General features: G+C 35.2%; 2 protein-coding genes across 2 annotated transcripts; both read left to right on the forward strand.

Moving 5' to 3' along the window:
* Positions 1-212: 212 nt before the first annotated feature.
* LOC111399060 (probable inactive receptor kinase RLK902) lies at positions 213-2,632 on the forward strand. Its single transcript, XM_023026274.1, has 2 exons — positions 213-1,588; positions 1,974-2,632. Exons 1-2 carry the CDS (start codon positions 304-306, stop codon positions 2,516-2,518), a joined length of 1,830 nt encoding a protein of 609 aa, XP_022882042.1. The 5' UTR covers positions 213-303; the 3' UTR covers positions 2,519-2,632.
* A 1,628-nt stretch (positions 2,633-4,260) lies between these two features.
* On the forward strand, positions 4,261-13,706 carry LOC111399061 (plant UBX domain-containing protein 2-like). The gene is made up of 2 exons (XM_023026275.1): positions 4,261-5,394; positions 13,389-13,706. The coding sequence occupies exons 1-2, from the start codon at positions 4,489-4,491 to the stop codon at positions 13,689-13,691; spliced, it is 1,209 nt and encodes a 402-aa protein (XP_022882043.1). The 5' UTR covers positions 4,261-4,488; the 3' UTR covers positions 13,692-13,706.
* Positions 13,707-15,218: the final 1,512 nt, after the last annotated feature.

The following is a 15,218-nucleotide window of genomic DNA, read 5'->3' on the forward strand; positions in this document are numbered from 1 at the left end:
CAAACTTTTTAGATAGAAGATCTTGTTAAACTATTCTGGTTGTGGAAATTAACACATATATTTCTTGTTGACTTGTGGTCGGTCGAAGCAAATGTCAACTAAAAAACACAAGAAATGGTCATTAGCCATCAGCTTCATGAATCAATGAGTTCAACCCGTTCAGAAGAAAAATCAACTAATACGACCATTGACTGTATATTATGAACGGAGAATAAAAAGAAAGCCTTCTGTTTTAGGAGGAACGATATGTTTTCTTAAATATAAAAAATTAATCTTCCCAAGTTTCACACAGAAAAGGAAGAAATGGTTTCCTTTCTCTTGCATAGTCTTTTCCCTCTTTTCTTCCTATTGTCCCTAAATTCCATTGCCATAGTATTCTCAGACCTCGAGGCGGACCGTTCGGCGCTGCTCCGCCTAAGAGAGGCGGTCGGCGGCCGTACCCGACGATGGAACACCAGTAGTACAAATCCTTGTTTATGGGATGGTGTGAAATGTGACAATGTAACCAACCGTGTCACGGAGGTTCGCCTCCCTGGAGACGGCCTAACCGGTCAGCTCCCACCAAATACCATTGGGAACTTGACCGAACTCCAAGTCCTCAGCCTCCGGGAAAATGATCTTTCCGGTCCAATCCCCTCTGACTTGGGCTCATGCATCATGCTAAACAAACTTCAATTGCAGGGAAATCGATTCTCAGGCGAAATACCGGAGACTTTATTTACATTGAAAAATCTTAAATTTTTGAATTTAGCGTGGAACAAGTTCTCTGGCGATATGTCATCTGCCCTTAACAACCTTACCAAGTTAAGAGCTTTGTACTTGGAAAACAATGGGTTCACTGGATCACTTCCTCATTTGAATAGCCTCACTGGTCTTAGGGAGTTCAACGTTTCGTTTAACGCATTAATGGGTTCAATCCCGCCAAGATTGGATACTTTTTCCAATCTATCTTATCTAGGAACATCTCTTTGTGGGAGACCTCTTGATCCTTGTCCCAGTAATGGAAACAAACTCTCAGGTGGAGCAATAGCTGGAATTACGATTGGGTCTGTTATTGGATTGCTCTTAATTCTTGTAATTATGTTCATTCTATGGAGAAGCTATAGAAGTCGGGAAATTCTCCCGCGTGTTGCTAATTCACCAATTCCTCCTTCTCCACCGTATAATGGATTTCCAAGTCCTATGCCTCTCGTTACAGAAGCAAAAGATCAGCAATTCAGCTATAGTTTTGCTTCCAAGGAGAGAGTGGGAAAGGTAGTTGTGCAAGGTGGGAATGATGGTTTGGTGCTTTTCGGGGAAGACGTAGAAATGTTCAGTTTAGAAGAGTTATTGAGGGCTTCTGCTGAGGTATTAGGGAATGGGACGGTTGGAACCACATATAAGGCGTATTTAGAAAGTGGGGTTCAGGTAATTGTTAAGAGGTTAAAAAATGTTTGTCTTTCTGAGAAAGAGTTTAGGATAGAAATTGAAGAATTGGGTTCACTTATACATGAGAATTTGGTGCCTCTTAGAGGATACTTTTATGGTACAGAAGAGAAGCTGCTTATTTTTGAGCCAATGCCTAGAAGCTTGTCCATAGTTCTACATGGTGAGATTCTTTGTCTTCTCTGCTTTTCCTTAATTATATGCTCTGTTTTACTTTTTCTTAGCTATTTTTCTTTCAAATATTTTGCATCTTAAAAATATTTTTACGACAATCGAAAATCGACATCACCAATGTCAAGCTTGGAGTAGTGCTCGTGCTCTTGCTATCTGTGCTAAACCTTTATGTTTTGCTCGTTGAGAATTATGTATAAAAGATTCAATTCATTTTTTAGTGTATAAATTATCTTCACAACATCAGCATGAGTTTAGAATATATGTTTAGACGGAGTTCCTGATACTTTGTCAATGACTCAATGGCATGTCTAATCTTTTGGTAAATTTTCCAGGTTCCTTTTTTTTTTTTTTTTTTCTGATATCATAATCAACAGGAAACAACAGGCGATCGTTGAATTGGGAAATCAGATGCAAAATTGCCCTCGGGGTTGCCAACGGCATCCAGTATCTCCACTCGCTCAACCACAATAATACACATGGAAACATCAAATCATCCAACGTTCTGCTCACGGAATACTACGATGCCTGCCCTACAGAATTTGGCCTAACACGACTCGTCTCAAACATAACTTCATCTAACCTGAATGGTTACCAGGCACCTGAAGTGAAAGATTCACGCAAGATTTCAAAGAAAGCCGATGTATACAGCTTTGGCATCCTTCTTTTGGAATTGCTGACCGGTAAGGAGCCCGATAGTGTCTTGATTGAGGATGGGATTAATTTGCCGAGTTGGGTTCAATCTGTTGAGCAAGAAAAGTGGACAGTTGAAGTGTTCGATCCCGACTTGATTAGGTTCGACTACTTTAAGGATCAAACGGTACAAATTTTGAATCTCGCCATTTCTTGCACTGCACAGCATCCTGATAGAAGACCGTCCATGGTAGAGATCACACAACGTATAGAGGAAATCTGTGCATGATGAAAATTGTTAAAATTGTAGATTAAGCGCAAAAAAATCTTTTTTTTTTCCGTATTCTTTCACGACTGACGATCAATAAAGATGTTTGTGAGCTAGATTCATTTATGAATGTTATATCTTTTGCAATTTCAGATTCTTGGTCTTTTGTTATTGAACTTTAATCAATATCTCACTTCAATTCAGTGGCGAACGCAGACATTTGAAATTAAATTAGTGAGAGCACAATTAAATTTATTAAAAAGTTACAAAAAATTTATGTATTCTACAAAAACACATATATATGATCACTATCATAGATTCACAAATATCATATATATGATAAATAACAATTCACAAAGCATTTCAAATAATTTCACAGATAAATAACAAATTAAAGAATTTTCAAATTAAAAATCACAAATGACAAAAAAATTTCAACTCACTCTCTCAATTATTTAGGCATTGTTGGATCTCCGTTCTAAAAAAAAAGCCCAACTATCATTATTGCCTAATTCTAATTTTTGGTTCTTATGAGAAAAAAAAATCAACTTGAAGCTGGTGGGTCAAGTAACCCACTAGGTCCTTGAGTAGGTCCGGCACTGCTTCAATTCTCTCATACACAAAGATGAGACATTAACAAAGTACTACATGTTTTATGAGTAAACTTGATATTAGTCATGCTCGATTTTTCAGTCAGTCGAGTTGACAAATTTCAACAAAAAATGAAATTGAATGACAACATGAAATTTTACTCGAAGATCGATTTGAAAAGCATTAAAGAAACGAAAAATATAAATCTAATCTAGTAGATTAAAGCCATATTTTGTGATCGTGAGGAGAACTCACCATTTTAGAAGATTTCCACCTTCAAAGGTGTGTTTAACAATTCAATCAAAAAGATGAGTTGTGCTCGTTGAGCAAATCTAAAATATTATTCTACACAACGGCGTAAGGGAGTATTTATTTGTTTAAATCCATTTGTGTCTTTAATCTATTTTTAACATAATATTGTGTAATTATTTATGTTTTCTATTTATTCATTGAACTAATTAATTTGATATTTAGTCCTTATTTGATCCTCATTATTTTCAAGATATGTTTTTCTCTCTTTTTTTCAACTACACTTTCTTCAATTAAATAATATTAATGCAAATTCAAAATATTTCCTTATTTTTTAACTACACATTCACCATCAATCTACGATTCCAAAATACATTTTAGGAAATAATGGATCTCAAACATATTATAAATTAAAAAACGGATGTATTACGATAAAAAAAAAAAAAAAAAAACAGATGTAATTGTATATCTTTTTCTTTTAACGGATGTAATTGTATATCTTTTTCTTTTTGAATTCATATAATTGAATTTTTTCTTCTAAAGCCAAAGATTAATTTTTAGTAAAATACAAAACTATCACCTAGCCCTTGTTTGAACCACATTATTTTTATTAGAATGTATTTTTGAATAATGTATTGGTGAAAAATGTGTGATTAAAAAGTAAAATTTTTTTTTTTTTGAATTTGAGTGTAATATTATTTTATTGAAAAATTTGTGATTGAAATAATGTTAAATTACTGTTTCAAAATATATATTTTTTTAAAGAACGTAAGTCAAACGGAGTGCTAATTCCATTTTCACTTTTTCTTTTTTCAATTACCCAAAGAAAGTAAAACAAAATTCAGCGAATTGCTCCATAACCCTTTGGCTTTGCTTATAGGACCGGCCCCTCCCTAGATTTCTCAGCCCCGATTTTCTTGTGCGCTTCGTACCTTGTCTCACTTCACATGTACAAGAAGAAATTTTATATTTATATATTCAGCTTAAAAGTTTCACCTTTCCCTTGTAACTATAAATATCCCATTCGTTCATATATCTTGTTGAAAATTGATATATATATATATTCATTCAGATTCCGTTTCTTTCTTGTTTTTGAGGTGTTTCGATTTCTGATTCGTTTTTGGTTTGTATTTCATTAAAATAGGAAGAAAATGGATGAGATGAAAGATAAAATGAAGGGGTTAATGAAGAAAGTCAACAACCCATTTTCATCGCCTTCTTCAGGCAAATTCACGGGCCAAGGTAGAGTCTTGGGCTCTTCTTCTTCTTCTTCTCCTCCTTCTTCTTCAGGTCCTGCAAACTTCAATGCAACCAGGCCCTCCCAATCTTTGAGTACTCCAAAGCATAATCAATCTTTATCATCAAATTCGAAGCCTGCAACTCAAAAATTGAGTAATAATTCTGAACCGAAAATTGAGGATAAAAAACCTGCAATTCGGGTTGATTCAGATAGGAATGAGAAGTTTGAAAATGGGTTTGACCCATTTAACTCATTGATCACCTCTGGGAAAAGGAATCCCAATGGTTATGCTTTGAAAGTGTTTGAGTGTCCAGTTTGTGGTAAAGGCTATGGCTCTGAAGAGGAGGTGTCTTCTCATGTTGAGACTTGTTTGGATAATGCGGAGTCATGTGATTTTAAGGATGATGAAAAAGAAAATAAGGGTGGCAAGAATGAAGTGGAGGCCTGTGTTACTACATATTTATCAGGGAATCCGTCTGTGGGATCACTAGATGTAGTGCTAAGGCTTTTGAGGAATATCGTGAAGGAGCCAGAGAATACGAAGTTTAGGAAGATTCGGATGGGGAATCCGAAGATAAAGGATGCGATTGGAGATGTTCTGGGAGGAGTGGAGTTATTTGAATTCATGGGCTTTGAGTTGAAAGAGGAAGCTGGGGAGATGTGGTTTGTGATGGATGTTCCATCAGAGGAACAACTTGGTTTGGTGAAGAATGTCATTTCGTTATTGGAGCCAAATAAGGTTGAGAAACCACCATCTGCAGCTCCAGCTCCAGCTAATTTAGTGGAACCAGCTGAGCCAAAGAAGGTTGATAGACAGGTATACATTTTTTTTTATCTCCACTGCTATTGTTATGTTTTATTTTGTATGTTTTCTTTCTGTTTTAACGTTCTGTTCTGTTTTACGAAAACCACACATGCTTTATATAAGGTATTCTTTCAAAAATTATCGTCTTGTCTGTATTTTTTAGTGAAAAATTTTAGGATGTTAATCAGGTCAAGTGCTTTAGAAATTCAAAGTCATAGTAATTGCTGTGAGCCTTGTGAAGTAGTAAAGTAAGTTGAATGAACTGTGAAGCAAAATGAAAGTTATAAATAAATAATCATAGACTTAATTTTGTCTCATTCTCTCCCCCAATTTATGTTGCAATAAGTAATTAATGATTTGTAATCATACAAATCAAAGATTGATTTGTTTTCTGCATTCATCTCGATCTTCGCTAGGAAATGCTGACTGTTAAATTAGAATGTAAAGCTTTTTAAAAAATGAAGTTTTATGATACTATATTATTTGTCCATTGGTCATGCTGACAACTATGTTTGGCCAAGTTAAGAATCACGTATATATGTAGCATTCAGACATTTGATCACCCATTGCTACTCTGATGTATGTATTGGATAACAGGATTAGAATGTGGTGTGCGACAACCTAAAAGAAACTTTTCATGGCCCCTAGATATGCAGAATTAGACATCGATCATTTTGTAAGTACGACCAAGAAGACTTATATAAGGAATAGTATAGTAGGCTCGTGGATCGCCCTTGGATATGAGATTGAATGTTCCACTTCATTCGCCATAGCTGCTTTCATCTTTCCTGATAATATTTTCTCGTTTAGGCATCCTGCTATTTGTTTCATGGCTTTAATTTGAGTTGCAGACCCTACTCTGAAAACAGAACCACATTAATAGCAAGTCTGATTGTTCTGTCAATCGTCTAAATGTGGAATGATAACCTTAAATTTTTCATGACATGTACGTACACAGCAGTAGATGCAAAGCAACTTGATACTGAGAATGAAATAGGACATTATAAAGGATTGCATGCTCTGTCAATTTTTGAAATCTCTCTTATTTTTTGTTCATCCTCTAAACACTTCTCTGCTGTAGGAAGCTGTTAAACACTATGTTCTACTTTTTTCTAAATGAAGGTTTCATGGATATTTTTAAAAGTTTTTATGCGATTAATTTATCAAAAGAAAGTTCTGATAGAATTCAAGTAGTAAGGCCTATCACCACCATCTTGAACAAGTGGTTGCAGGTCTAATGACTAATACTTCAGTCATAAATAAATTAGAGAATACATTATGGACCTGGATTCAAGGCTTGATAATCTGAGGTATACCCAATCATGGAACAAATATTGTGCTATTTGGTTTTATACTGTTTCTTTCCACTTGCCATACCATAACATTGATTAAATGGTCAAAATAAAAATGTTCAAAGAGAGCGAGGAAGGAGTAGAGCCTTTAATGTATGAACCAGAAAGCCAATATTCAGCTCTCTCTTTATCTCAAATTTTCTATTTTCGTTTGTATCAAGATGTACATTTGGGGGTGAGATAGAGTTTGTTAGGTTTCAAGTCATATATGCACGTGTGTTATTCAACAGAAAATCGGCTATAGAGGAGGATGAAGAGAAAACAAATAATAAAGCAGCCTAATATATACTCCCTCATCATACAGTACTTGATTCACCTCCCCATCTTTAGACATCTCACAGAGAATGTAACAACCCGAAAGGAAATACTTTTCAAAGCAGGTCATTCAAATTACGTTGTATCCTGCTAAGGAACTGATATGAACCCATGTAGTCAGATCGCTACCAAACCCATAACAAGATTGAAATCGTCCCTAAGAAAGTCAAAGCAAGGTTCTGCATTAAATTTAATAAGTTTGGAATCAAGCAACCCAAATCACTGATGACATGCGAACCTCTTGATTACGCAAAGTTATATGAATCTCACCTAATTGATTTGAACGCCACAAGATTAGATCTTGATAAGTTCATGAGTTGTTCAATGAAGAAAGAGAGAGAGAAAAGCAATAATGTCTCACAATTGTATTCAGTATGTCAAAAATTGTAAAACATTGAAAATCCTAAAAGTATTTCTACTAGACTTCTAAAACCTAGCCCAAAAAAAAAAAAAATAAAATAAAAAAAACGTGCATAATAAGTTAATTATGGTAAGAAAGCAACTAAACATGGAATTCTAGTAGAAATAAGAAATTTAGAAAAAAATTAAAAACGTGTCATGGATTTGATCTATGACCGCATAGAAGGAATTAATGCGGTCGCATAGAACACTCATCCGACAGCCTTCAAAATCCCTGCCGGCACTAATGCGACCGCATGCGAAGGACAACTATGCAACAGCATAGTTGTGACTTTTGACTCCAACTTCGTCCGCTTTAATCATGTTGATCCAATTCACTTCGGCTCTCGACTTCAACATGAAACTTATCCTATTTTGCGTCCCGAACATGGTTTCGTCAATAGTAGCAACCCCATCGCCTCTTTCACTCACTTTGCCCTCGATCGCGTCATCAGTCCACCATCGACTATCAATAATTCTTTCCCCGAGCTTGACGTTGGACTTGACTTCGTTGTTTGTGTCTCCTGGATTACATCATCTCATCCCTCTTCGAAAGGATTCGTCATCGAATTTGAACTTGTATCAAAGGGAGAGAAATCAGACACATTAAAAGTTGTTGAAACGTTATAATCACTTGAAAGATCTAATTTGTATGCATTGTCATTAATCTTCTCAAGGACTTGAAACGGTCCATCTCCTCGTGGCTGCAACTTTGATTTTTTTTGCTTTGAGAATCGCTCTTTCCTGAAATGCACCCAAACCCAAGCTCCCGGTTTGAAGGTAACATTCTTTCGGCCCTTGTTTGCTTGCGTGGCATAATGCTTGCTCTTTTTCTCAATTTACTCTTTTACCTTTTTATGGAGTGACTTCACTAACACGGCCTTCCTCTTCCCGTCCAAGCTACCTCATTCATTCACAGGCAATGGTATTAAATTCATTAGTATTATTGGAATAAAACCATAAACAATCTCAAATGGTGAAAATGACTTAGTAGAGTGTGTGGCCCTATTATATGCAAACTCCATGAAAGGTAAACACTCTTCCTAATTTTTCAAGTTCTTATTAACCACAGTGTGAGCAATTGTGTTATAGTCCTATTCACTACTTCGGTTTGACCGTCGGTTTGTGGGTGACAAGTTGTAGAAAATAATAATTTTGTACCTAACTTATTTCATAAGACTCCAAAAGTGACTAAGAAATTTGGTATCCCTATCCGACACAATGCTCTTAGGTACCCCATGCAAACACACAATTTCTTTAAAGAGCAAGTCAGCAATATTAGTGACATCGTTGGTTTTGTGACATGGAATAAAATGTGTCATTTTACTAAACCTATCCACCACCACAAAAATCGAATCCCGTCCTTTTTTAGTCCTAGACAAACTTAACACAAAATCCATTGAAATGTCTATCCAAGGTTCACTAGGTACTGGCAAAAGTGTATAAAGTCCATGAGGTAAGACCCGAGATTTAGCCATTTTACAAGTTATGCATCGACTAAAAATCCGTTCCACATCAACTTTCATTTTAGGCCAATAAAAGTGTTCAGTTAATATCTCCAAATCTTTGCTACCCCAAATTGACCCATTAGTCTCCCACTATGTGCTTCCCTAACCAACAACTCAGGCATAGAGCAATTAGAAACACCCTTCCGCATGCGAATTTGATGATATTCACTTTTAAGGTCAATTTTACTAAATATGCATGCACCATGTAGCTCATCTAACATGTCATCTAGCCTAGGAATTGGGTGATGATATTTTATCGTGGTATTGTTAATGGCTCTGCAATCCATGCACGTCCTCCATGTTCCATCTTTCTTTCGCACCAACAGTACAAGTACGGCATATAGATTTATGAAATCTTTCTGTGAGATTCGGTGTATTCTATAGTTACTGCATCAATTTTATTTCCCTCGCATAACCCTTGCTCATCAATTCCTCTACTTGCCTTTGAAACTCCTTTGTCTGCTCTGGATTACTTGAATAAGCTGGTCGGTTCGGAATGACAGCTCTAGGTATGAAATCAGTTTGGTGCTCAATCCCTCTAATGGGTGGTAACCCACTAGGCATGTCCTCCGGAAATACATCTTCAAATTCATACAACAAAAAAATAGTCAAATTAGGAAGGGGTGTGTTAGGCTCCTCAAAATTGAGGAGTGACTCCTTGTAGACCAACAATATCATTTGTTGCTTCTCTACTATTGCCTTTTCCAATTCACTTTCTCTCGCAAAGAAATTTTGTTTCGGCTTTTATTTCCTCTTAGAAGACTCTCTTTCTTTTCTCTTATGTGGCCCCACTCTCTTTTCCTCTCCATTGGCCACCTCATTATTTTCACTAACTCTCTCACTCTCATTTCTTCTTCATTTTTCAATTGAATTTGATTTTCATATACTTGTGTCGGTGTCAATGGCGCAAGAGTAATAGTCCTCCCATCTTTCATACAGCTATATTTATTTTTATACTCATCATGTATTGCCTTCTTATTGTATTGCCATGATCTCCCCAAAAAATATGCCCAGCATGTATAGGTACAATGTCACACATTAACTCATCTTGATATTTAGTTATTTACCAATGGAAAAGATTAATTAACACCATTTTTGTCACCTGACTTTCCCACATTCATTTAACCATTGTAATCTATAGGGCCTAGGATATTTCAATAAGGTTAAACCCGAGTTTTCCACCATATTAGTGCTAGCAATGTTAGTACAACTTCTACCGTCAATTATTACACTACATACCTTGCCATTGACGCCACATTGCGTGTGGAATATGTTTTCTCGCTGTTTCTCCTAGTCATCTGCCTTGATTTGAGCGTTGAGAGTTCGCCTCGCGACCAACACCTTACCTCCAACTGCATACTCCGTGGTGTCTTCTTCATCAGCATCTTTCAACTCCGGCATGTTTGTATAATCACTTTCACTTTCAGTTTCTACTTCCTAGCTGTCCCGCTGAATCATTATTTTCTTGTTTGGGCATTGAGAAGCAATATGCCCCATTCCCAAGCAACAAAAACATTTGATGTCCCTATTTCTTGATGGCTGGAATTCCGCTTTTGGTATGGCCCTACTAGCACATTATTCCTTGCCTCTCGGTACTTCAGCTCTTTCTTTTACAATAGCCCCATCTCCTTTGTTATTTTCCCACTTCGATTTCTAAGAAGGATTAGAACCCGAAGATCCTTATTTGTACTTTGTTGTTCCCTTTCATTTTAATTGTCTCTCTACCTTTATGGCCACATGTAACATGTCTTGAGTTTCCACATAATCATGTAACTCCACTACATTGGCAATGTCCCTGTTCAGTCCACTCAAAAATCGAGCCATAGTAGCTTCCCTATCATCCTCTACATCCGCCCTAATTATTAGCATCTCTATCTCCTTATAGTAATCTTCCACACTTCTAGAGCCTTGATAAAGATTTTGTAGTTTTGGATGAAGCTCTCGGTATTAGTAATTAGGTACAAATCTCTTCCGCATTAAATTCAATAAGTTTGGAACCAAGCAACCCGAATCGCCGACGATGTGCGGACCTCTTGATTGCGCAAAGTTATATGAATTTCACCCAGTTGATTTGAACACCACAAGATTGGATCTTGATAAGTTCACGAGTTGTTCAATGAAGAACGAGAGAGAAGCAATAATGCCTCACAATTGTATTCAATATGTCAAAAGTTGTAAAACAATGAAAATCCCAAAAGTATTTATATTAGACTCCTAAAACCTAGCAAAAAACGTGCATAATAATTTAATTATGGTAAGAAATCAACTAAACATGGAATTCTAGTAGAAATAGAAAATTTGCAAAATAAATAAAAACGCGTCCGGAATTTTATTTTTGCGAGCGCATAGAAGGAATTTATGCGGTCGCATAGAACACTCATGCGACTGCCTTAAAATCGCTGCTAGTACTCATGCGACCGCATGCCAAGGACAACTATGCGACAGCGTAGTTGTGACTTTTGGCTTCACCTTGACGAGCAATCACATTGTCTCTTTCACTCGTTTTGCTCTCGATTGCGTCATCGGTTCACCGTCAACTATCAATGGATCTTTCCACGAGCTTGACGTTGGACTTGACTTCGTTGTTTGCTTCTTCTGGATCACATTAGGAACTGTGTTACTTCTAGTTCTAATCGATGAGGTTGAAGTTAGACTTCGCAAATGTAGTTTGCAGTTAGATGTTTTCAATTTTTTTATTTTTTATTTTATTTGTATCTCAACTTTCTTTTGAGATTAAACTATGGCTTGAATAATTTGTGTTCATGGTATGTGAGTTTACAAATCAAGCTCCATAATATGAACTTAAAGCCTCGTGTAGTAGAATTTGTTATGTTACATTCCATTCCATTTTTTTCACAATAAGAGCAAAAACAATATGATAAATTTTATGTAATGACCCAAATTTTAATATTTAAATCTTTACTAAAAGTTTCATTCAATAATTTAAGTAAACATACCGAACATCACAACATGAAATTTTTTGTTCCACCAATAAAACATATAAAAAGCATAACCATATAAAATATGTTTCAAATCCTAAATAACAAAATTCACATGATAATAAAACCAAAATAATGTTAAAAATAAAATTCATAGTCATGTTACATCGGCTTATTTTATTGAGTTTCATAAATTCTAACACCACGACTGTACCTCATCGGTTGCCAACCAATGACCCGTCATAACTTGTAAGGAGTAGGAAAAATGGTGAGTATAGGAAAATACTTAGTAGGACACGAAAATAATGGTGCAACCTGAAATAAAAATATTTAAATTTTTTGTCAAAAATATCATATCATCATCATATTTTTAGAAGCCGGTAATAGCACAATACATATCATATCTTTGGTACCGAATGGCCATATCATAAACATCATATCATATATTTAATTTTCATAAGTATAATAATTCGACAACATGGAAAAATAATTTAAACAGGACAAACAATTGCACCTCATTATCCTACCTTGTTAGATCAAACGAATTTTTGGGAAAAAAACGAAAATCACGTTCCAACTTTATTTTCAATCTGTTGCTGTGTTTATAAAAATTATATAGTATGATGAAATAAAATCTGACTTTTTCTTTGTGGAAAACGATTGCATAAATGAATATATATAGGACAAGTGTCCTATAGAAAGTGGAAATCCAATTTACCTAAAATTTCTATCCAATTCAAATAAAACAATCCATTTTAATTCAATCCCAACAACCCCACGTGGCTACCCACTTTTACAAAACAAACAATAGTAATAAAATAATATTTGTTGAAAACTTCCTTAAACTTTAATAACTTAGACTTCGCTGATTCGAATTAACTTTTTCTCGAGCCCAATATACATGATTAATGACGAGCTATCTAACGAGCCCCATATTGATACACTAACTATCGTTCTAACAAAATATAATTATTTGGCCAGAATAAAATTGAGTTTAGTATATTGCACTTTAGCCTCTCAACTTTCAAAATATAAAAATATAGCATATAGTACAAATAAAATTTTCTATAAGTTTTCAGGGCGTTACATTTTCTGTATCATTATTGAAATAAGTTGATGTTATCTCCTAGTGCTAATTTGATTCAGGTCTGGTTTCATGTTTCAGTGGGAAATAGCATATTACAATATTCATTCCATGATTTTTTAGCTGTACTTTTCTGTCCTCAGTTGAAACCTTGGATTTATGATTTATTTGGACTCAACTTGCCTGCATATCTTTCTAGTGCTAGTCAAATGTATCATATTTGCTTAATTTTCTACTAATGTGTTTTAGATTCTACCATATTCCTTTGTTACTTTTTTTGTTTTCAATTAAATTAAAATATAATTGTATAACTGTGTTTCATTCTTTCTGTTGGACTCATGCCTACCTTAGTTCCCAACATTTGATTCTGCTTGAGGCCTGACTATACCTCATCTTCTCGTCCTATTAGACACGGGTGTTCCTTTCAGTTCCTGAAAGTGTAGCAGCAAAAATTGAGCTTCCTGATTCTTTCTACAACCTTTCCAGTGAAGAATTAAGAAGAGAGGCAGATATGAGGAAGAAGAAGATTGAAGACTCCAAGCTTTTAATTCCTAAATCATATCGAGAAAAGCAGGCTAAAGCTGCTAAAAAGAGGTATAATAGAACGGTTATCAGGATACAATTTCCTGACGGGGTGGTGCTTCAAGGCATCTTTTCTCCAACAGAGCCTACCGGTGCTTTATATGAGGTTAGTTGTTTGATTAACTTTTGACTTTACTACTCTCATAAAAATATATAATATTATTTAGTGCCCCATACGACCTATATGAAACTGGTATGGTGTAAATTTAAGGAACTGTAAGATCAAAATTTTTACTCACTACATCAAGTGGCATTCATCAATGTAATTCTTTGCTTCCTATCTCATATAGCAATTCTCATTTTTTCTCCGTTTCTTCACTGCCGAACATCAACACTATTAACAGACATACAATTTCATTAAATCTGGCCAACCATAATCTTGAAACACCATAAAACTGGCAAGGATCATCCTCATGTGGTTTGTTCATCCAATCTGAAATTTTTAGACTTGATGATAACCATTCACTAAGTCTCAATTAGACTTTCTGTGTATATGGTGAATCACCTTTATATCATTGTTCCATGGCTGTGTTGTTGGTTATGCTGATGGTTTCAGAAGTTAGAGGGCTTTGAAGCATTCTGCACGGTATCAACTTATGGATTGACCTGGGCCTGGGGAAAATGATAATTGTACTCATGGATATGAGAATATCTCCTTTTAATTCCTTCTTATTGACTCTATAAAGGGTTTGGAAAATTATTTTCTTGGCCTTGGAATGTCAGTTGTTTTTCTTAACATGGTTTTCTAATTTTATTGATGACCGGAAGCCTGGAATTTGTATTGTGTTTTCCAGCACTTCAGCTAAAAAATTAATATGACACTAATTTTTCTTTTTCTTTTTTTTTTTTGGGCCCAAAGAAGGCAATTTTATAATTAAAGCAATCATACAAATGATAACTTTGCTGGATCATCCATAGATGGATGTCAAATTTTTATATGAGTAAGCTTAGAATAGTATTAAAACTTAAAAAAAAATGCCATAAAACAAAAAACAAAAGTCAAAAGACAAATTCCAGTTTCCCAAATCCCAATGTTCCCCCCATTTGGTCCATCTTCTCCGTTCTTCTCCAGCAACAAGGTGCTACCCGTCGTGTCACTGGACAAAATCAACACATGTTCTTCCTCCTCAAACACCCACCCCACACCCACAAAAAACCAAAACCCACCACCCTACAGCCACATCCAAACACAACCTAAAATCATCAGCCACCAGCCATCATTTGATTTTGAAAAAAAATGGAAAAGAAAAATGAGAAAATGAAGAAGAACAACAAAAGAACTGCTGGGATTTGTTGGTAAAACTCAGAACTGAACAGTAGTCGGCTGCCAATTATAATTTGTCATCCGACAGAATATAACTTTGATGATTTGGGTAGAATTGAAGTAATTGATTCAACAAATGGGTGTGGATTTCATTATTACTTATGTCTATTTAAGTAAATTTATATATGACTTAAAATATAGTAAAATTTTATTTTTTAAAGTGGATATACTTATAAAAAGCATGGATGTAAATAGAGCTACCCGTTAATATTCCTATATCTCATGCCACAATCTTGTTAGCTAACAAATGCTGCTAGAATTGAGAAATTTATGGTCAAAGTGCAACCGTTCTTAACTCTTATCATTATAGGTAATATATCTAACAAAGTATCT

Source organism: Olea europaea, chromosome 8, assembly GCF_002742605.1.
Source record: "Olea europaea var. sylvestris chromosome 8, O_europaea_v1, whole genome shotgun sequence".
NCBI lineage: Eukaryota > Viridiplantae > Streptophyta > Magnoliopsida > Lamiales > Oleaceae > Olea > Olea europaea.